The 22515-nt window shown below is 40.1% G+C and overlaps 1 protein-coding gene across 1 annotated transcript; it reads left to right on the forward strand.

Annotated features, from left to right (window-relative positions):
- The first annotated feature begins 12755 nt into the window (after positions 1-12755).
- znf648 (zinc finger protein 648) lies at positions 12756-15442 on the forward strand. The gene is made up of 2 exons (XM_056750742.1): positions 12756-12876; positions 13340-15442. Exon 2 carries the CDS (start codon positions 13366-13368, stop codon positions 14824-14826), a length of 1461 nt encoding a protein of 486 aa, XP_056606720.1. The 5' UTR covers positions 12756-12876; positions 13340-13365; the 3' UTR covers positions 14827-15442.
- Positions 15443-22515: the final 7073 nt, after the last annotated feature.

Raw genomic sequence — 22515 nt, forward strand, 5'->3', positions numbered from 1 at the left:
TCGTGTTAACCATAGGCATTTTATCTAATACCTCATTCAGCATGCATTTACAGCTGAGAGACTAGGCCTCGCTTAACACAATTTAGTGACTTCTTTACATAATAGATTACCATTGCAGTAGATGGATGGAGTGCAATCTGTGTTAATGATCGGGTCAGATTGTCCACATCTCCTCACGGCTGTATTTTAGAGCTTTATTAATCTGCTTGAGGCAATTTAGTTTAGACTGTTGTGGTGCTTCAAATACGCAACCAACATTTAAAACCTACAGTACAATACATATGATATAAAACATACAAGAAACAACATAAAACACAACAAACAACATAATAAAAATCAACTACATTTATTACATAAACTTAACGCTTCAGGCACAAAAGTGAATTTAAAACAATTCATAGAACATCTAATTGTCCATAGTGGTCGCCCATCTCAAAATGGAGATGCAAAGAGTATGTCCTGTCTTCTATTATTCAATGAGCTATCCTCAGCACTTGCTGTTCATAATAAGATGTGATACTTCGCAGGGAACGCCCATTCCTTCCTTCCTCCCGGGTTTCGGCACCAATGTAACAAATCTCCATAAAATGGAAGGAAGGAGGCGGGAACCGGCAAACATTTAAACATTTAATAAAGTAATTTAATGGCCGGCGGCCCCTCACGGACGACCGCCGGCGAACAAAACATGAACATAAATATAAATACAAACATAACATAAGTTCGGGCCCGGTCCTCTCTCTTTTCGACGGTCCGGTCGCTCGTTCCTTTTATATGCTCCCATCTCCTACGTGATTCGAGGCCGGTGTGCGCACAGCTTGCGCTAATTCACAATTACTCACCGGACTCGAACCACGGTCTCGCCCCACCTACTCTACTACAGTCATTTTTTCATATATGATTGAATAATCAGCAGTTTAAAACTCTTCTGAGTGTCTGCGTTACACGTATATAAATCAGCCTATTCAGTTAACAAAGATCTTTATTGTCCGTTCTGTAAAAGATGGATAAATTTCACTTGATGCGCGAGGCTGGCAGTGTCTTCCAATTGAAAGAGTTCGGAGTGAGTGCGTTCGGTGGTATGCAGTCTCTGTACTGCAAACTCGTAATGACACACTTTAGGAAGTTAAACCAGTGGTGAGCTGCAAATAGGAACATTTTAATTTAAATTTTATTTTGGGCATGATTGTCAATGCATGATCTCACGGCATGACCTCTCGGAGCAGGTCGAGTATAATCATTTACGTATTCTAGTCATTTCGGAAAGGCGTGTTCATAGTTATACGTTTATCAATTGTTAACTTTATTAAAGTTGAATGATATTTCATATAATTTATAGCATTTAATAGTGATCTTGGGTAAAATTATTGACAACCTACACCGGACAAATTTTCAAACCATAGCTACGGCCATGTCTGCAGAGACACGTCATTAATCACAAGTCAGCCGGGTGACAAATTCAGAGACATTACTCACCTCCCAACTGAATCCAGATCCAGTACCTGCGTTACAACATCCATGTCTTTTGTGGCACATCGGAGTAGGCGTATGGTTCAGTGGTCTACCTGCAGATAGAGCATGAAGAGGGTCTAGTCGAAGTAGCCTTCATCACTCCCAGACCCCGCGAGCGACCCTGCAAGCAACATTCCATACCACTGCTAGAGTGGAAGTGCCAAACTGCGAATTGAGACAGTCATCCTTCTGTGGGTTTGTGACCACCACCACACCCTTAGTTAAACTGCAGCAGTATGACACACTGGCAGAGTGCCTTCATGCCTATGACCAAGAGGTTCACAGGGCAGCCTAGACCTCAAGTGCCGACCTCCAATAGGATGTTCAACATGCAATCCTCTGCCAAGCTCAAGCGGAGTCCTTTCCTGACAAGCTGAAACTTCGAAGTCTGGGAAACCGGTATCATCTATAAGTAGACTGGTCACACTTTCCCCAGAGCTTGTCAATGCTACTGGACTGATTAGGGTAGCTGATCATCTACACCACTATGTGATATTAGAAGCAGATACAGTACATCCAACTGTCCTTGACCCTTGACATCCAATCACAGCACTAATCATGAAGGACTATGATGAGCCATTGCATCATCCAGGTACTGAACGGTTGTTAGAGAAAGATTAGAAGGACGTACTGGATCCTAAGAGGTCGTAAAGCTGAACAGACTGTAGGAAATGGAGGGGCTGATCAGTGGTCCCTCTCATGGCTGACCTGCCCCCCACCTGACAGAGATATTTCCCTCTGGCTTTCTTCGGTGGCCAGTGTGTGTGGCATGCGGTCTCTTGGTGTTAACTTTGTGCAATTTGTTGTTCAAAAGCTTTACTATCTGCTGCTGTATGATTGGCAATCATTACTGGATATCAAATTTCTACCAAAAAGGTTGTAAAGTTTGATCACGATGGACATAAAACACTACCCTTGTTTTTACCAGGCATCCCAACTTACATGCCCAACTTGCCTCCTGGTCTTACATCCACGGCGTAAGAGCCACCATCGTTGAGGTAAAGGTAGTGGTCAGTTGGTGAGGTTGAAAGCATGTTTGGCACATTTCTCCATGGCTTCTTGGACTAAGTACTGGATGGTACCTCTCCTCTCTATTCATTGGCGGTTGTAAGACCCTATCGAGCTTGGTTGGTAACTGTCGTTGGCTCCGAAGAGGTGTTTCAGTCCCACAACCCATGCCCTCCTCGCCCCTGCTGGTATGGGGTAAGCTTTCAAGACATCTAACCTCTGCGCCGGGCTCTTTGGAAACGCAGCACCGCTGAGTCACCGGCTCATGCCTGGTAAATGCTAGATCACTAGCAAACAAGTTCTAGAGGATTTCTTTGCGGCCTTTGGATTGGATTTTCTCTGTGTAACTGAGACATGCATGAGTGTTAGTGAGTCCAGCAATTTCTTACTTAAACGCCCGGCGAACATCTGGAAGAGGAGGAGGAATATCAATTGCTTATAAGAATGTTTTTAAATGTAAACAACTATTGCTTTCATCCCCGTTCAGCAGCTTTAAACAGACGTAATTTGAGCTGGATCGTTCCCACACAACGCCGTGCACAGTGGTCTATCTGCCTCCAAAATACGATTGTAAAAAAATAAAAGAGTAAGTATATGAATAAAAAAATACGAATAAAAAAAATAAGGGTTTTATAAATGAATTTTTAGATTTTGTTGCTGATAGGCGTGAGTGCCAAAAGCAGAGCACAAATGTTATTGTTAGGTAGATTCAAGAGAAGTGCCGAGAAGAGCACTGTAACCTTTAAATTGCCTTCATAGAAGCCTTTGATTCAGTCTCTCGTACCGGGGTCTGGCTTATACTGAGCAAGATTGGCTGCCCAGAGAAATTTGTAAACATCATTTGTTCACTTCACAATAGCATGCTTGGTCAGGTGCTGGATGACGGCGAGCTGGCTGATCCATTTGGCAGTGTCCTCAGCCTACGCAGGCTCCAGGCTCGTTATAGGATGAGGTCCACAATCTTGCATGTGCTTCTGTGTGCGTGTTGGGTTCCAAGGTTGATCTCCTTCATGTTTGTTTTTGTTCTGTGTGTGAGTGTTCGAACACGTGGAGTTCGTGTCTTGTTACCACGTGTTCGCTGTCTGCGGGTGATTGTTGTCATCTGCCGCCCTCATTACATCATCATTTTCCTCACTGGCCACACCTGGTTTCTATCTCACTTACCCCTTTATAAATACCATCACTTCTCATTGTCCCTCGTGCTATCGTTGACCCAGGTCACAGTGCCGTCTCGAATTCTCGCCTAGTCTTGTTTAGTGGAAAACTCTTGTTTGCATTCTGCAATCTGTGTGTAGTCTTGTGTTACGTACGACTGTCTATTGTATTGTCCTGGGATTCACTTTGTCTTCCTAGACCTCTAAACTCACCATCCTCGACCAGTTCATAGAGGAAGAGCTACCTACCTCGATCCTGAGTGCACCCCGGATCTCTCATCCTGGTGTAGTCCAGACCCCGGGACTACCCTTCACATCACTCTGCTGGATCTCGATATTCTGTGGCCAGACCTCCAAACTAGTGGGTACCCCTGGAGGATCTTCACGTCTACATTGCAGACAGGTTCCTCACACCTTTGACGTGGTTGACGCTGCCGTACACTGGGGCTTACCCCAGTTGACCTTGCAGTCAACCAACTCTACGGAACCCCGTCTGTTGCCCTGATTGTTATAATTTTCCTGTCTGGACTTTGTTCAAGCTCAAATAAATACTTTATCACCGCTATTGATTCCTCAATTTCTGACCAACCCTGACAGTGCGGATGAGTGTGGACTGATGCTGCACAACCAGGCTGCAGCCTAGTTATTATTCGCTTTTGGACTGCAGCCTCTCTGTTTGGGCTCACTGTTACCATAAAGAAGACAAAAGTCATGCTCCAAGCAACAATCTCAATCCACCAATAATCACCACAGTCAACACAGTTGCTTAAAAGTGTTGACAAGTTTGCTATCTTGGTAGCATTATGGCAAATCATGCATCAGCAGACTCCGATGTAAGTGCCCGCATTGTAAAAGCTAGTGTTGCCTTTGGCCGACTGTCTAAGAGAGTATGGTATGAGCATGGCATTCAACTAGATACAAAGGTGGCATTATACAAAGCAGTCATTCTGACAGTTCTACTGTATGAGGCCAATCCTGGACCATCCATCATAGACAGATTGCCAAACTTGGCCAGTTCCACATTGCACATGTTAAATGGCAAGACAAAGTTCCAAATACTGAAGCATTCCAGATCTGTGAAATCACTGGTATTGAGGCCTTTCTGCTTGCTGCTCAGTCTCGCTGGTCAGGAAATGTTGCCCGCATTACTCCATTACAAGTCACAAATATCAAAACAACTTGAGTAAAAGTTTTAGAGTATCTTTTACAAATGTAAGCATGGCATTACCTGTTTACATATAGTCAGCTCCATTAGAATTAGATACTTTTCTAGAACATTGAAAGCAATATTGATACAGAGAATAACTGATCACAATATATCTATTATCCACTTTAACAGTATAAGTTTATATGCTAATTTTATTATAATTTTATATGCTAACAGTATTAGGGAATATTTAGGACAATTGAATAAATATATATATTATAGCAATTTCAGAGACTTGCATCAACACTGAGAAATGTGTGGATTTTCAGATTGATGGGTATAAACTGAATTACACAAATAGAGTAAAGAGAAGTGGTGGAGGTGTAATGAACTACAAGGTAGTTGAAAGTATGACAACTGTAGTGGATGATTTGTTGTTATGTATTACTGTGGAAATACTGTATGTATGGAAAAGACAAAAAAATATTTTAGAGTGTTAGAATGCCTGGATCAAATATTGAATCCACCGTCGCCCCAAACTCATGGCGGCCCGGGAAAGCATGGCCGACATTTCCGACGTCAGATTTCTCCTGTTCTCGACCCCCCGAAGGAGGGAGCTTCAAGGAACTATCGGGGTCAAAAATAACAGTCAGTCACCCTCCAATGCTGCAAGTGACATCTCATCATCACGCGCCATTTCCAAACACGTGATTGAGGAAAGAGACAGTAGGACCGTCTTTTTGGGGAACGATCAAATGAGCTAGGTGCGAGCGGTCCGTGAGCCAGCGGATGGCGGATTAGCGCACGCAATAACCCTCATGTCACCCTCGGTGCTCGCCGGAACAGACGACAGGGCCATAGCCACTGCTGTCATGAAACGGAGAGCAACACGAGGTGGCGGCTGGTTCCCGGGGGAAGACAGCCGTCCATGAGGAAACGTCTGAATTGTCATCCGCCCGCAGTGCTAAACTAATTACTTGACATCTCATTTCATGGATGTGATCTTTATAGATCTGGTGGAGAACATATTTGATGAGCTAAGCTCATCATTATTATAATATGAAGCTTTAACCACTTCAACACCATTCTGTATGCATCTGGCCCTTCTTTGGACACTGTGTTAACTAACCTCCAGACATGCTTCAATGCCATACAACACTCCGTAGCACGCGTTGCAGCAGGTATATTTCACTGGTCATCCCTTAAGCCGGAACCTCTTTTGGCCGCCTTTCCTTCCAGTTCTCTGCTGCTAATGACTGGAACGAATTGCGAAAAAAAAAAAAAAAAAATTGGCTGAAGCTGGGTCTTAAATTTCCCTTACTAACCTTAAACATCAGCTATCCGAGTAGCTTATCGATTGCTGCAGCTGGATTTCCGATTGCTTCCATCGGCAATAAGCCCACCCAATCTTTCGGCCCCATATTTATATTTTTTTCTTTTTCTTTTTTAACAACAGTATCACTACTTGCACATCATCTGCTTATCTATCGTTCCAGTGTTAATCTGCTAAATTGTATATTACTCTGCCACTATGGCCGATATATTGCCTTACCTCCTCACACCATTTGCACACATTGAATAAAGATTACTTCTTTTTTTTCTTCTCTGGTGTTATTCATTGTATGCTTGTTTATTCCATGTGTAACTTTGTGTTGTTGTTTGTGTCGCACTGCTTTGCTTTATCTTGGCCAGGTCGCAGTTGTAAATGAGAACTAGCTTACCTGGCTAAATAAAGCTTAAATAAAAAAATTATAAAACCACCTGCTGCAAAACAGGGGATTTTCTCTGTGTACTTCACAATTCCAAAAATTTCCAAAATTCTCCTATTCGTTCTGTTTTTAGCTCCAAGAGTATTTATGAAAGTGGTTCAAGCAGCCTTTACGCCCTTGCAACAAAAAGGTGTGCTTTTTGCACACAACACATTTGTGTGCTTCCTTACCTAGACGATTGGTTATTGTGCGCAGAAAATCCAACTAAGTTGACAGACAACTTGCAACTTCTTTTGGATCACATTCCAAAACACGGATTTATGATCAACCAGACCAAATGTCAGTTTACACCGGGGCAAAGTATTCAGTTTCTCGGAGTTCAGTGAAATTCCCTCAGTATGATGGCTTCTCTTACAAGAGTCTTTAAAATATTTTTGCATGGTAGCCATGAGGCAAACTCCTCAGGTATCTCACTTTGTTATGGCTAGACGGTATACTGGCCGTTGCGATATCCGTGATCAGATTATGTATGCTGGATTTAAGACCATTTCAGCGTTTGCTATTGGGGAGACACCTGTCAGTCAAAACTCAGAAGTATAAGTTAGTGAGGGTGACGAGTGTAGCATGGCAATCACTGAAACAGTGGCGCAATATAAAGGTCCTGATTCGGGGGGTTCCTATGAGACCACCGCCTGCCAAGAGGGAAATCGTTACCACTGACCCAGTTACCAATCCGACCAGATTTTTTTAAACAATTGAGTGGCCACCTACGACACGACTAACCTCAGACTCTGAAATTGTGCCTCTGGCTGTTGGGAGCAACACCAGCCTTTTGGCCTATTCGCAGAAGGTCAGGGACAATGTTTTTAATGGTCGCCCTACGTCGACTAGAGCGCTTTATAAGAATAGATAGAAACTTTTCTCAAAACGATGAATATCAAATAAAATTCCAGAAGTGTTCAGTAACTGATATTCTCTCATTTCTGCATATCTTATTGACGATAGGTTGTCTTAAATTTTTTAAGGTTATCACAAGCACTTATGTCAATCCACACGATCAGTGACAACGTCTTGGGCGGCTCTGCAGGGAGTTCAATTGGCGTCCCGAAAAATTGCTTAACAGCAGTACGCGAGGAGTGTGCCTTTTAAAAGGATATCATTGCTTGAAAGCAAGTAATATGTTTAAAAAAAGCTCTTTAATTAAAGTGCATACATGTTGTTTTTTGTCTTTATCTTCCGTCAGGAAGAGTCAATTCCTGTGTACAGTCAAATTTAGCTTTTGGTACATGGTGATAAGCTGATTTGATTGTTGTGATCCACTCAGTATGCCACCTGGCATTCTGTAGCCAAGGAAATAGAATGTTGGTAACATATGTAACCGTGGTTCTATGATTGGCGGAAGACCGCCAGAGCCTCTGGTCACTCTGCTCAACGAGAAGACTTCAAAGGAAGTGATGACTGTGAGGAACTATTCATAGACAGACACTTTATTAAGGTCATGAGGTGAAACCTTTTATATAAGCTTCTCGGTAAGGAGAAGGACAGGAAATATTCCACTCAGTATGCCATCTGGCGGTCATCCGCCAGTCATAGAACCACGTTTACATATGTAACTAACATTTTAAAATCCTTTCTTTGATAGTGGTGGGTTATGGCCAGGTTTTGACATGGTGAATGGTTTAAAATTAAATTAAATCTGCATGTTGTCAAAGATGATTACAAATTTGTTGAGAACCTTAATGAATTTATGTTATTAGTACACATGCATGATTACATTCATGAAATGATCAATAATCACACTCTGCACTTACAAATTATTTAATGTACATGATTGATATAACAAATGGAGTTATCAGTGTTTTGATTACACAATATGTCACAATGATTATATTCACTTGATGATCCTTTTCACATGCACTACTAATGTTTTAAGTGTTTTAGAGCACATTATAAAATCCAGTGCTGCTTAATAGTTGTGAAATGCTGTGTAAGGCCTATGAAGAAGGTCTACGCAAAACCAATATGTTTTTGAAAACCAGGCAGCTCCAGAGCGTTTTTTTCAGTAACGTTGGGAAAACAAGTTTAACTTCACCATGGAGAACACTGACAAAACCTAGTGGCCCAATGTATGCCCACTATTGATTAATAATTTGGCTCAAGCAAATAAAGGTTCAACTCTTTGTCACCAGGGGCTCCATGTATAAAACTCACCATAGATTTAGTCTTCAAAGTGTGTATGCACAAAAGCTAGGTTTTGCATACGCACAAAAGTTTTCAGACATAACAACAACATATGTACGTCAGAACCTGAGCAAAATCCCTTTGTAAATCCCACTCAGACAAATATTGTGAATATGTGCATCTCCACCCAGTCCCCTCACCGAAAGTACCATATATGAAATGTACTAAATCCTAGTTTTTCATTTACATTTATTAATTTGGCAGACGCTTTTATCCACAGCAACTAACAAGTAGGAGAGCAAATATTATATTCAATTGTTTTTAAAATACTTATCAAATAGATTTATCCAGTTTTGCTGATTGTGTGAGCATCTTTTAGCTATTTTAGTGAAAACAGTTACAGAATATTGTGATGTCTGACTCAGAGTATTTTAAAAAGGAAACATACAACTCTTACCATTCTCTGTAAGTTATATCCTACAAATACAGTGGTTGTGGAAATGCCTTCACACAATACCAATCGCTGTTTAGCTGCGTTTGTACAGAGAACTATTATCATAAGACCTTTCAAAACCAGATGATAGAACGAGTCCAGCAATGACCCCCATAATATTGAAGTAAGTGCGCATCATTGTTCACGCCAATTATTTATATTTTGTGTGTTCACATATTTACGGCAAGTTTTATATCCCGATACTTGCGTGGAGAACAGGATACGCAAATCTCTATGCACATTTTGTGCATACGCCTCGTTTAAACATAATGGCCCTGGATCATCTTTGTTTGCGAGATCTCTTTCTGCATTTGAAGATAGATTTCCCTCAACAGTTGTTCTGAGGTTGCTGGAACCAGAAGAAGGGGATACAGACACTTCACAGTGTGAGGATTGAGCGTACAGTAGTCTATGCAGGACCCCAAGTCTGTGTCCTTTTTCCCCACAAAAAAGATGGAAGCAGCAGGGGACATGGATAGTCGGATAAATCCTTGTCGTAGCTCAGTGGTTATAGCAAGGTCGTGGGTTCGATCCCAGGGGATTGCATATTAGAAACAAATGTATAGTATAATGCAATCTATGTCGCTTTGGATAAATGGTCTGCCAAATATATAAATGTAAATGTAGTGGCTCACTGATGTGATTCAGTTGCAATGAAGTGCAATAATCTGCATCGGTTCATATACTGGAGAGGTTGAGGAGGTGATAAAGGAGCGGAAGGAGTAGGCAGGACATGCGAATAGGGAGAAATTCTCAAGGATGCTCGAATTGGGCGTTAAATAAAACTTTCCAACCCTACTGTATTGTCATACACAGCCACAGGATTTAACAATTGACGCAGTGCCACCTCATTCCAACTGCTGAAAGCGGCCAGAGTGGGAGAGCATATTTAGCTATTGGCAGAAGGTGTAGCACTTACCGGAGGAGAAGGTAGAAGTTGTTGCCTCATGAGTCAAACTAGTTCAGCAAACGGATCGGTGGGGGTTGTGCAGAGTCTATGGTGAAGTTGTGTTGGTCAGGTCTTCTGTAACAGGTGTGTATATCCACAGGTAACAGGTAAGTAAATCCACAGGTAACTTGTAAAACACAGAAAATCCATGGGTAACAGGTATAAACTTCAGGGAACAAACGCTCAAGGTTAACACAACGTTAAGACCTGACAATGAACCAACGATGAGAAGGTGAATAAAATGAGTCCAATTTATGGGGATCATGTGTGTGCCCAAAGAGAGGTTGATGGCGTGCAAGGGTAGATGGGAAATGGAGTTCAATGCTCAAAAGTCTGGTGAATGTGAATGTCAGTTGGGTTCAAATTTGGCTTTTAAGCAAAGGAGTAACAGCAGCAGTTTTGAGTGTAACCAGAACAGAGGCAGAGATAAGTGACATGTTTAGAAGATGTGAAATTGTAAGAAATTTGACAGAGGTACAGTGTTTTAAAAGAATGTTGGTGCAGGATCTTCCCAGCTAGAATAGGAATTCGATTTCATTACGATTTCAGTATAACTGTAGACACATTTATAATTGCACATAATAATGTTAATGGACATGATAAATAGACAGTACTGATATAATTTGTTATGAAAAAACAAATCACATACCTCTGAAATACTAAGTGTGCATAAACCCAATGAACACGAGACTAACAGATTAGAATTCACACCGGCATAACACCTTGCTGCATTCATACTTTGTTGAAAAACAATGATGGAGTGTGATAATCTTAACTAATTGTAACAGTAATGTCATTCCCATAATGACCAACTCAATCTACCAAGAGCAGCGCAAATTAATACTGGGTTTAAGAAAATCCTAAATAAACGTTAAATAAAGCTGCAAATACAAGTACAATGATGAGCACAAACTTTAGTAAATCGGGTTGCGTGATTCATTTAAAAACTCTCCTCCCATAAAGTTTGTATCTAAATAGGAAACACCCACAAATGCATATGTAAGAACAAAGCGTGGGTTCACAATAACATTAATTTGCACTTTTAATCGGCAACCTTAATATTTCAGAGTAATTCTTTAGATTACAGCCCGCAATGTACCGCATAATTAAACAGAATTTAAAGCGCAACTAATTGTAACAAAATGTAGGTAAAGAGGAACAATATCCCATGTTTGTGGAATAAAGGGGTAAAATATACTGTAAATATTAAAAAAATAGGGGGTACCTATTTAAATATTACGTGCATACATGACCTAGACAATCTTTTTGGGGCTCTGAACATGCACTACATTGTACATTGCACTACCATTGTGTATATTTTTTTAACTATGGGGTTCTTATTTTATTATTATAGCTCACATAAATAATGGGATTCATATTTTATTGAATTTCGGATTTTTGTTCACACGTAATTCTTGTCAATTATGAGTTATTCATGTTATTATGAGTAATCAGTTTTGATGACTTGTGACATGCGCAACTTTAATGACAATGCCAAAAGCAATAACAAGGCAAGCGGTTCAGAATGGGAAACAGTTAAACAGGCAATGGTCAGGGCAGGCAGCAACAGGCAGCAAGGAGAAGTAAATCCAAAAGTCACAGGTCACAATGATTAATCCAACAAGGTAACTGGGCAAGGAAACGGTGGTGTTTTTAATGTGCTTTAAGACAAACCATGTGCAAATTTATCATTTTAAACCATTGCTCTGTATTTTATCCATGAAACTGCAGTTTACCAAAGACAGTTTAAAAGAAAACAGTATACATTTTCAATAAAAATATAGCATTATTATAAGTACATTTTTTACCTTGGTTTAAAAGAATTGTGAGAAGTAAAAAGTATGACCATATTGTTTACAGAAATATCATTAATTTTAAGTACACTACAAACCATTTTCATATAAAGTACAATAAAGTATTCAAGTAAAATCTTATTGGTGAATAAAGAGACTTATTCTCTAAAATAGGACCCTGCTATTAGTATTTACACCAGACAAGATTAAAGCCAGTACGAAACAGGAGTAATGTACTTGCTAATCAACAGTTTTCTTCCTCTCATATTTCCTCTGACACTTATTTTCTAGTTCTATTAGTAGGACTGCTGAAGGGGTATCACGTTTTTAGTAATGTGTGGCATCAGCAGGTTATTCCTGTTCCTAATTCCCTTACTCAGCAAAGTAAATAAGTATAAATATTTAGATGCTAATGTAATTAACTACAGAATGTGGAACACTTACATCTCTCATAAATCAAAAAGCCATACATTCATACAGAAATGAAAATGTGACAACTGTAAACATCGGACAAAATGTTTGTAATATGAGCAGTTAGTTTATTTAACCAGCTTTCATCATAAATATGCAGAATTCCTACTGCATATAAAAAAATCTGAATTAGCCTACTAAGGAAAAATAACTATACACCTTTACATTGACTGATGAAATGATCAAGGTTCAAAGCTATAATAGTTAAGTATTTGTTTCTCTGAAACTCTCTCCCAGACCTTATGCCTGGCAGGGCAGAACTGGGTAAATGGTCATGACAGCAAATGGTTTTGCTAATGTGCTGATCATTGCCAGAATGATGTTGCACTCCCCCATGTGAAGTAAGAGCTACACGCTCTGACTCCTCCTATAGTATTTTAAATATCTGTCTAAAATCTACGAAGAGAAAGAGGATTTATTTGCTCTCTGTGAAATCAGCATTGGTGGACTAGCAGTGCCAAAGTAAGAAACTGTTTGCATGTGTGAGATAGTTGAATGTTTCTTGAGAGTCCAGATAAGTACTGGCTCATGTGGCAGCTGAGAATGAAAACTTGTAGTTTGCTGGCTCAAGAGTTTGCAACTGTTCCAAGGAGATCTACTGGATGGACTCCCAGTTGGTATAATGTATGCTGTATACCTTAATAGCTTATGGTGTCACTATTCACAAATTTTGGAATTTTTCATAAAAAAATACCAGGATGATTACTAACAATATTGTGAATTTTACTTAAATATTTAGTTAGTATTCAGTCATTCATAATTTGGATGTTTATGTAAAATTCAAATGAGTGTGGCAGAATTTTTTGATTTCTAAAATTTGATGTCATCTACATGTTTCACTTTTCTGATCAAATTTTCATCTGTTTATTTCTATTACATTGTTGTTTTAGCTGTAACTAAAATTTGAAATTAAACTTTTTTACAGTTAAAGGATCATCTATAATTGCTGAAATGAATGACCAGTGGAATTCAGCATTTACAGACAATGTCTACATATCAAAAAGAAGCATTAGAAAGATTCTCATCAGCAAGAGGCATTATGTACGGGCAGAGAGTAACATTACTGTCCATGAAACCAAGACAGAGAATTTCAATCAATCTAATGGTGAGGAGACAACTTGTGAAAAAAGAGAAACCAAGGAACCAAGTGTGCAAGAGATGATTAACTTAAATCCAACAACTCAAGCTACATGCTCTTTCTCTGAAAGATCTGAACAATCTTCTCTGAAGGGTGGAAGAGTTGATGTGGCTGATGTGGAAACGGCACCTGGATCTGAACCTAAATCCCAAATCTTGACTCATGAAAGATGGCAAGAGGCCAGTTTTCCCAAAGTGAATGTGAAACAAACGGTGGACATCACTAAGCCATACTCACAGGGAGAGTTTCCAAGTAAACAGAAGAGTGATGTGCTAGACAAATATGAGGTGGAGGAAGAAGAGATGGAGAGACCAACAGCTCCACAAAACCAGGCTTTGAAAAGTCAGTTTTTGTTTGCTACTATGAAAAAGCGAGGAATGGAGGGAGACACAGAAAACCGTCCATACAAGTGCCCTTACTGTAACTGGGCTTTTAAAAAGTCCAGCAACCTGTTGAGCCATATTAAAACTCACCGTGGCCTCAGACCGCATGTTTGTGACATGTGTGGGAAGGCCTACTCACACCAGGGTACTCTTCAGCAACACAAACGGCTACACACTGGCGAAAGGCCGTACCAATGTCCTTTCTGCAAAAAAACCTACATCTGGTCCTCAGACTTCCGCAAACATATTCGAACACACACAGGGGAGAAGCCCTACATCTGCGAGGAATGTGGCAAAGACTTTGTGCGCTCCTCCGACCTGCGGAAACATGAGCGGAACATGCACACCAACAACAAGCCCTTTCTCTGCAAGCAGTGTGGCAAAACCTTTAACAAGCCGCTGTCTCTTCTCCGTCACGAGCGCACACATTTGGGTGAGAGGCCCTTCATATGCCCAGAGTGTGGGAAGTCATTCGCTCTAGCCAGCCGCATGACAGAGCACAGGAAGATCCATAGTGGCGTGCGCCCCTATACCTGCCCAGTTTGCTCCAAAGCATTCACCAAGTCCTCCAACCTTACCGAACATCTTACAGTTCATACTGGAGTACGGCCTCACAAATGCTCTGAGTGTGGCGTGGCATTTGCCATGGCATCCCGGCTGGTGCGCCACCAGCGTATCCATGCGACCATGCAGCCTCATCAATGCCAAGGTTGTAATGTGTCATTTAGCCACCTAGCGGAACTGGAGACGCATCAGGAGCAGCATACGGAGAGCATGATCTTTGTTTGTGGGCAGTGCTCTAAGTCCTTTCCCGAGGAGGCTTTGCTCAAAGAACACATGCAAAGCCATACAGACACTGAAACCTGCAATGCCCTTTTATCTATGAAGTAGCCCGAAGTGAACTGTAAAGCAACATTGCATTCTACAATTTTATAGCCTTAACAACAAAACATAACCTGACAAAGCATTGTTCAAGAAAAAAAACATCAAAGAGCCCCGTAATGCCCATTTTAACTGGCCTTAATCTGACAAATGACAGGAAAATACAGGGACCAAACGATTTTGGATTTCAAGTACATTGCTGTGTATATTGCTAGCATGGAAACACACAAGTTACAGATTTACAATATGTTCATGGCACATGATAGCCTCTTGCCTACAATGCAGATTCTGTGTGTATGTGTGGGAGAGAAACAGAAAACATGAGGAGCAGTAGTGTAAATGCTGAACGTGGTGTCAAAATACAGGTACAGTGCTATTTCACGTTGTTAAAGATTTTCCAAGCAAAAGGAAAATGTGTTTACGGTTTTTTCTTTTCTAAAATGAAAGGTTTTGTTTATTGTCTAAAATATTGTTTTGATTATTGTTGTTTAATACCAACTTTCATCTTCATTTAAAATTATGTTGGACACATCTGGGGGTTGTAGAACAGTAGTAAACACTGGTTGCTTTCTCTATGTGTCTCCGAGAATGCCACACTGCTGATCATATTTGTCCCTCTACTCATTGAAGAGATCTTGTCAATTCCTTATCAGGTAAATTGGTTTTATTTGTATTTGTTTTTCAAATCATGCAATTTTTACTCAAACACATTTACATTATCATTTTAACCATTAAAAAACTTAAAAAAAATGCTTGTGATTGTATAGTTATTGAAACTAAATATCTGTTATTAAAATTAAATTATTTGTATTGTTGGAACTAATATAATTTTTTAGAATTACGTTGCAGTTTTGTCAAATCATACCATGTCCTTACCGAACACATGCATCCCTGCACAATACAGTTGAAAGAAAAAGTATGTAAACCCTTTGGGCTTACTTGGATTTCTTCATAAATTGGTCATAAAATGTGTTCTGATCTTCATCTAAATCACAACAATAGAGAAACACAGTCTGCTTAAGCTAATACCGCACAAACATTATACGTTTTCATGTTTTTATTGAACACAACATGTAAACATTCATAGTGCAGGGTGGAAAAAGTATGTGAAACCCTAGGCTAATGACTTCTCCAAGAGCTAATTGGAGCCAGGAGTCAGCCAACCTGGGGTCCAATCAATGGGATGAGATTGGATGTGTTGATTGAAGCTGGCCTGTCCAATAAAAAACACACACCAGTTTTGAGTTTGCTGTTCTGAAGAAGCGTTGTCTGATGTGAACCATGCCTCGCACAAAAGAGCTCTCAGAAGACCTACGATCAAGAATTGTTGACTTACATAAAGCTGGAAAGGGCTACAAAAGTATATCTAAAAGCCTTGATGTCCATGTATCCACGGTAAGACAGATTGTCTACAAATGGAGAAAGTTCATCACTGTTGCTACATTCCCTAGGCGTGGTCGTCCTGTAAAGATGACTGCAAGAGCACAGCGCAGAATGCTCAATGAGGTGAAGAATCCTAGAGTGTCAGCTAAACACTTACAGAAATCTCTGGCACATGCTTACATTTTTGTTGACAAATCTACAATAAGGAAAACATTAAACAAGAATGGACTTCATGGGAGGACACCACGGAAAAAAAAAAAACATTGCAGCACGTTTGAAGTTTGCAAAAGAACACCTGGATGTTCCACAGCACTACTGGCAAAACATTCTGTGGACAGATGAAACCAAAATTGGGTTGTTTGGAAAGAACACACAACGCTATGTGTGGAGAACAAAAGGCACAGCACACCAACATCAAAACCTCATCCCAACTGTGAAATATGGTGGAGGGGGCATCATGGTTTGGAGCTGCTTTGCTGCCTCAGGCCCTGGACGGATTACTGTCATTGATGGAAAAATGAATTCCAAAGTTTATCAAGACAGGAAAACTTAAGACCATCTGTCCGCCAACTGAAGCTTAACAGAGGATGGACGATGCAACAGGACAACGACCCAAAGCATAGAAGTAAATCAACAACAGAATGGCTTCAACAGAAGAAAATACGCCTTCTGGAGTGGCCCAGTCAGAGTCCAGACCTCAACCCGATTGAGATGCTGTGGCATGACCTCAAGAGAGCGATTCACACCAGACATCCCAAGAATATTGCTGAACTGAAACACTTTTGTAAAGAGGAATGGTCCAAAAATTCTCCTGACCGTTGTGCAGGTCTGATCTGCAACTAAAGGAAAGGTTTGGTTGAGGTAATTGCTGCCAAAGGAGGGTCAACCAGTTATTAAACCCAAAGGTTCACATACTTTTTCCACCCTGCACTATGAATGTTTACATGTTGTGTTCAATAAAAACATGAAAACGTATAATGTTTGTGCGGTATTAGTTTAAGCAGACTGTGTTTCTCTATTGTTGTGACTTAGATGAAGATCAGAACACATTTTATGACCAATTTATGAAGAAATCCAAGTAAGCCCAAAGGGTTCACATACTTTTTCTTTCAACTGTGTGTGCACACTCTTCCGCTGCAGTACGAGAGGGTGCCTAAACAGTGAAAAACTGTTAATATTGGCTGTTCTTTATGAGTGATTGTCACGTCACACTCCTTTTTCATGTTCAGTGTGGCCAGACAAATTGCTTATCGCTGGAATCTTATCACGTCAGGTTAGGATGGGGTGTCACACACAAAGTGTGCAGCCAAGAAACATCGCAAACACCTTCCACTTGGTATGTCCCAAGGAATCTAAGAAAACCATCCTCCTGATTCTATAGGACAAAGTTTTCAAGCATCATAAGGAAAACATTAAATTATGAAAGAACAAACATATTTAAACGATTTGGATATTCATTTAAAAAAAATCAACTGCATATCCCCAAATTGATGAACTTCACCATGCTTCCTCTGATTGTCTTGCAGTCAATGACTAAAGATGCGTTTACAAGATATAGACCAACCCCAATAAAAAGTAAATAAATAAATATAATCTCTTATCTTCTACACAACTTGACAAGGCAAACATTTTGGTTTGCTCTTGAAATTATAGCCCACAATATACCAAATGTACAGTGTTGCTTTTTGTAACAATAAATATGTCTACAGTACTAATAGAGACGTATGGGGAATAAAAGCAGAAGATGCTAGACAACAATCTTACAACTGGAAGCAGTTTAGCAAGAACATACACTGCATATCTTTTTCTAATAATCAAAACCCATAAACATAGCCTCCTGGTTTTATCATGTGGGGTACTTATTCTTTTATTACAGCATAAATGACGGAGATTACAAAATAACAAAAGTGAATATCTGGGAAAATGATGCATTGAGGTTCTCCTATGATTTTAAGTATGTTTTTTGCAGGCTTATGGACTGATTAAAGTGTGTTGCATATGCTTGAGAACTTGCAGCTAAAACTGTTTTGCTTTTTCAGAGTCACTGCTAGCATGGGGGTGTGGGGGTACAGGTTAAACAGTAATACAATCTGATGTTACCAACTGCGGCAACATTTTAAGCGTATGTTTCCGTCAGTCACAGCGCCTTTTGCCCATCACCCATTCCCATCATTTCTCCAACCCAAGGGCCCTTGAAGAAATCCTTAGAGTCAGCTCCTGGACCTGTGCTTCAGCTGTTCAATGTCTTCATTCAAAGAAGAGGATCACCAAACCGTTAAAGGATCATAACAAGAACCTCATGTCCTCTGAGTATTTTTGGACTTCACATGTTACATGAAATCTCTAGGCCAAAACAAATGTCAAAGGTGTATTTGGCCTGAGGGGTCCCATTATCGAACATGATATGATTCAGTCATGAAAATCCTAAATTCTCCAGATTTACCAAACTTTTACCAATGCAAACCTTACTCTGGACCCTTTGAAAAATGATGCAGGACAGCTCCTACCTCATGTGTATATACATCATATATGTTATGTTTATACACTGCCCGTCCAAAGTCACACAATATTTTGTTTGACCGCCTTAAACTTTGATTACGGCAAGCATTCGCTGTGGCATCATTTCGATAAGCTTCTGCAATGTCCAGAATGTCCACTTTTTCCCATTCAGAACTGTATACATTTTTCGCAAAGATCTGCGCAAAGTCTTCTCCAGCACATCCCAAAGATTCTCAATGGGGCTAAGGTCTGGACTCTGTGGTGGCCAATCCATGTGGGAAAATTATGTCTCATGCTCCCTGAATCACTCTTTCACAATTTGAGCCTGATGAATCCTAGCATCGTCTTCCTTGAATATGCCAACTGAATATGTGTCATCAGGGAAGAAAGAACCCATTGTTGGAATAACCTGGTCATTCAGTATATTCAGGTAGACAGCTGACCTCATTCTTTGGGCACATAACATTGCTGAACCGAGACCTCCAATCCAATGGGATGCTCTTACCTATTATTTGCTTATTTAAATTCAGGAGTTGACGTTTTTTGGACAGGGTCGTGTATGTTGAGGACAACCAGAAAAAAATCTTCCTGTAAAAATAAACCCTTGATTCTGACTCAATGTCCAAGACACTGTTTGTCCTATCACAAAAAGACAAGTTATTAGAGTCCTTTGTTTGCGTGAAATTATGTATTATGAATTCATTTCATTCATTGTCACAATCATGCACCCACAGACACATCTATGATTGGTTGTAATACGAAAATCCTGCAAAAACAATATGTTAAAAGAAATCATTGATTTATCGTTGACAGATTTAAATGTTTTGCTTCATTTCACACACATTTCATTTTAAAATCAATAGTCATAACAGACTAAGTTTAAATGTAGAGGCATTTTTGCATATTTTTGTAGCAAATTTAGATAGCCCTCTTTTGACCCAGACATGTAAACGGTACCATACAGCATTAAATGACCATGATAGAGATACACATCAATATGTAGGCTTCACTGTTCATGTCACGTTGCAAAGAGAATTAGGTAGTAGATTAGAGTGGATTTGCTGAACACTGCCAAATAAAACACCCCCCAAATTCAGCTTCTTTCAAACAGTGACAGTCCAACACACTAATCTGACCCACAACAAAATACTTGATCAAATACTGTTCATACACAAATTCACTAAACAGTCAGGGTTGTTTCCCGGATAGGGTTTAGACTAGATATCTAAATACATTTCAGATATGCTTATTGAATATAAACCAAACAGACTTCTCAGATCATCAGGACCAAGTCAGTTAGAGATAACATGGTTTCACTCAAAACAAGGCGAGTCAGCGTTAAACCACCCGCAGCTGGAAATTGCTTCTAGAAGACATCAGATGTTCACCAACAGTGGCTACTTTTAAATCCAGATTATAAACACACTTGTTTAGCTGTGCATTTTCAACACTGTGCTGGTTTACATCAACTGCATTTCATTCATTATTTTTCTTTTTATATATACACTCACATTTTTTATCAATTTTACTACTGTTTTATTGTTTCTTAAAATCTAAAGTTGTATTTGTGATCTTAAATCATTTGCATTTTAAAGATACGTTTCATTTCTCTTTGTCAATCATTTTATGTAAAGCACTTTGAATTGCCCTTGTGTATGAAATGTGCTATATAAATAAACTTGCCTTGCCTTGCCTTGGTCTCAGACTAAAATAAATTTTAGAGCTGTCTTAACGGAAAACTGCTTGCACTGACAGATCTTAAAATATATCAGTGCCATTGTTTTGTCTCAAGATGCACACTATATAATGTTTGTTTGTAAGGAATGTTTGTTAAAACTATCTAAATATCCTAGTTGATGAGCTTGAGGCCATTTTCCGGCTCTCGACATCCAGCTCTCTGTTATTCTAGCTCTGAGAACATATTATCAGTGTGGAAGCAGATCATTTTGAGGACTCTCCACCTCTTTCCTCCGAGTATTATGACCTGCTTGAGCTTGTCACCCGTGGTGGCAAAACCTCATATAGATTGGGCAGTAGACTGAATTAAAATTTCTGCAAGTGCAATCTCCATTTTGGGGGCTTACATTTTTTCCCAACTTGCATACTGAGGTGGATAAATCATGGAATTCTCCTCCAGATTATCTCTTTAATCAAGAATTCGTTTTTCAGCTGTCTTGGAGAACGGCTGTGGGGTGGAGCCACAGGGGAGGATACTTTGGCTGTGTAATGTATACAGCCGCGGAAATAATTAAGAGACCATTTCAGAGACCGTGTTTCTTTTTTTTATTTACTATTTATAGGAATGTGTTTAGATAAAATGACGGCTTTTTTCGCAGCTGCATTTCACCTGATGCAGCATCATTGAAGCACTCCATGCTGCCCACCAAAATGTGAAGAATTACATCTAGTTTGGTGTGCAAAGTATATATGGCAGCAGGTTGGGCCGGAGCATACAGCCTCACTTGCAGAGTGAGATTGTTGAGGGGGAGGAATTAAAGCCTGAGTCTTTGGATAAATCTGTCAGGCATCAAGTAGAGATGTCTTCCTTGATGCTGCGCTGTTGCCTGAAGGCCTTTTTGGTAGGCACTTCTAGGAAGAAAAATGGCAGGTGGCAGCATTTAATATTTGTAATACTTACAAAGCCCTGAACGGTTTAGCACCTACTTACTTAACCGAGCTTTTATCACGTTACAACCCATCACGCTCGCTGAGATCTCAAAACTTAGGACTTTTGACAATACCTAGAATAACAAAATCCACCAAAGGTGGACGAGCTTTCTCATACGTAGCACCTAAACTCTGGAATAGCCTTCCTGATACTATTCGAGGGTCAGACACACTCTCCCAATTTAAATCTAGATTAAAGACACATCTTTTCAGCCAAGCTTTCACTTAATGCATAGTTAATGAACAGCAGCTACGCTAATTATTCTCTTTATTCTCTTTCCGCCTCTGCCTCGGGATGCCCATCCCGAGGTAGGAAGAAGTTCCACCATGTCCAGACGACCGACAGATGCCCATCCCGAGGTAGGAAGAAGTTCCACCATGTCCAGACGACCGACAGATGCCCATCCCCAATTTGAGATTACACCAGATACAGCTGCAGACTGACTGACCATCCCAGCTCCATCTAAGGCAATTCCACCAGCTGCCAAGAGAAATATGACCATCGGACCATCCCAGCTCAGACCACTACATCCCCAACCAAGAGCAAAGACGGACTATTTGTCTTATTAATGCTGAAGTTACAATATTTGGTATTAAATGCTAAACTAAAATCACATGTCACCAGTCTGAGTGCAGCTATGACACGTCAGAGGGGATCTGGCCCTCCCGGTTGAGCCTGGTTTCTCCCGAGGTTTTTTTCTCCATTAATCAATCATTGGAGTTTGGGTTCCTCGCCACAGCAGGGCAGTGTTGGCCTGCTCACCGGGAGACTGCATTCATTCATTTATTTATTTAGAAATTTGATGTTATTTATTAGAATGAACTTACTCGTTGTATAAATACCATGCACTGTGCTGTGTTTTAACTTTTCTGTTTTTCCTGTTTGCCCCTGTAAAGCTGCTTTGAAACAATACACATTGTGAAAAGCGCTATATAAATAAACTTGAATTGAATTGAATTGAATATGGTATAGTAGTATATTCCTAAATATAGTGTATTCCTCATCGCTCGCAATCTCAGTGGGCTACCACCAGGGGGCTGGCCCTTCACAATCAGGAAGGAGGCCATAGAATATGTTCCTTCCCTCTCAAGAGAAACCGGGTTCTACAGTCAGTACTTGATAGTTCCTAAGAATGGTGGGTTACGTCC

This window comes from Triplophysa dalaica, chromosome 6 (assembly GCF_015846415.1).
Source record: "Triplophysa dalaica isolate WHDGS20190420 chromosome 6, ASM1584641v1, whole genome shotgun sequence".
In the NCBI taxonomy this organism is placed as follows: domain Eukaryota; kingdom Metazoa; phylum Chordata; class Actinopteri; order Cypriniformes; family Nemacheilidae; genus Triplophysa; species Triplophysa dalaica.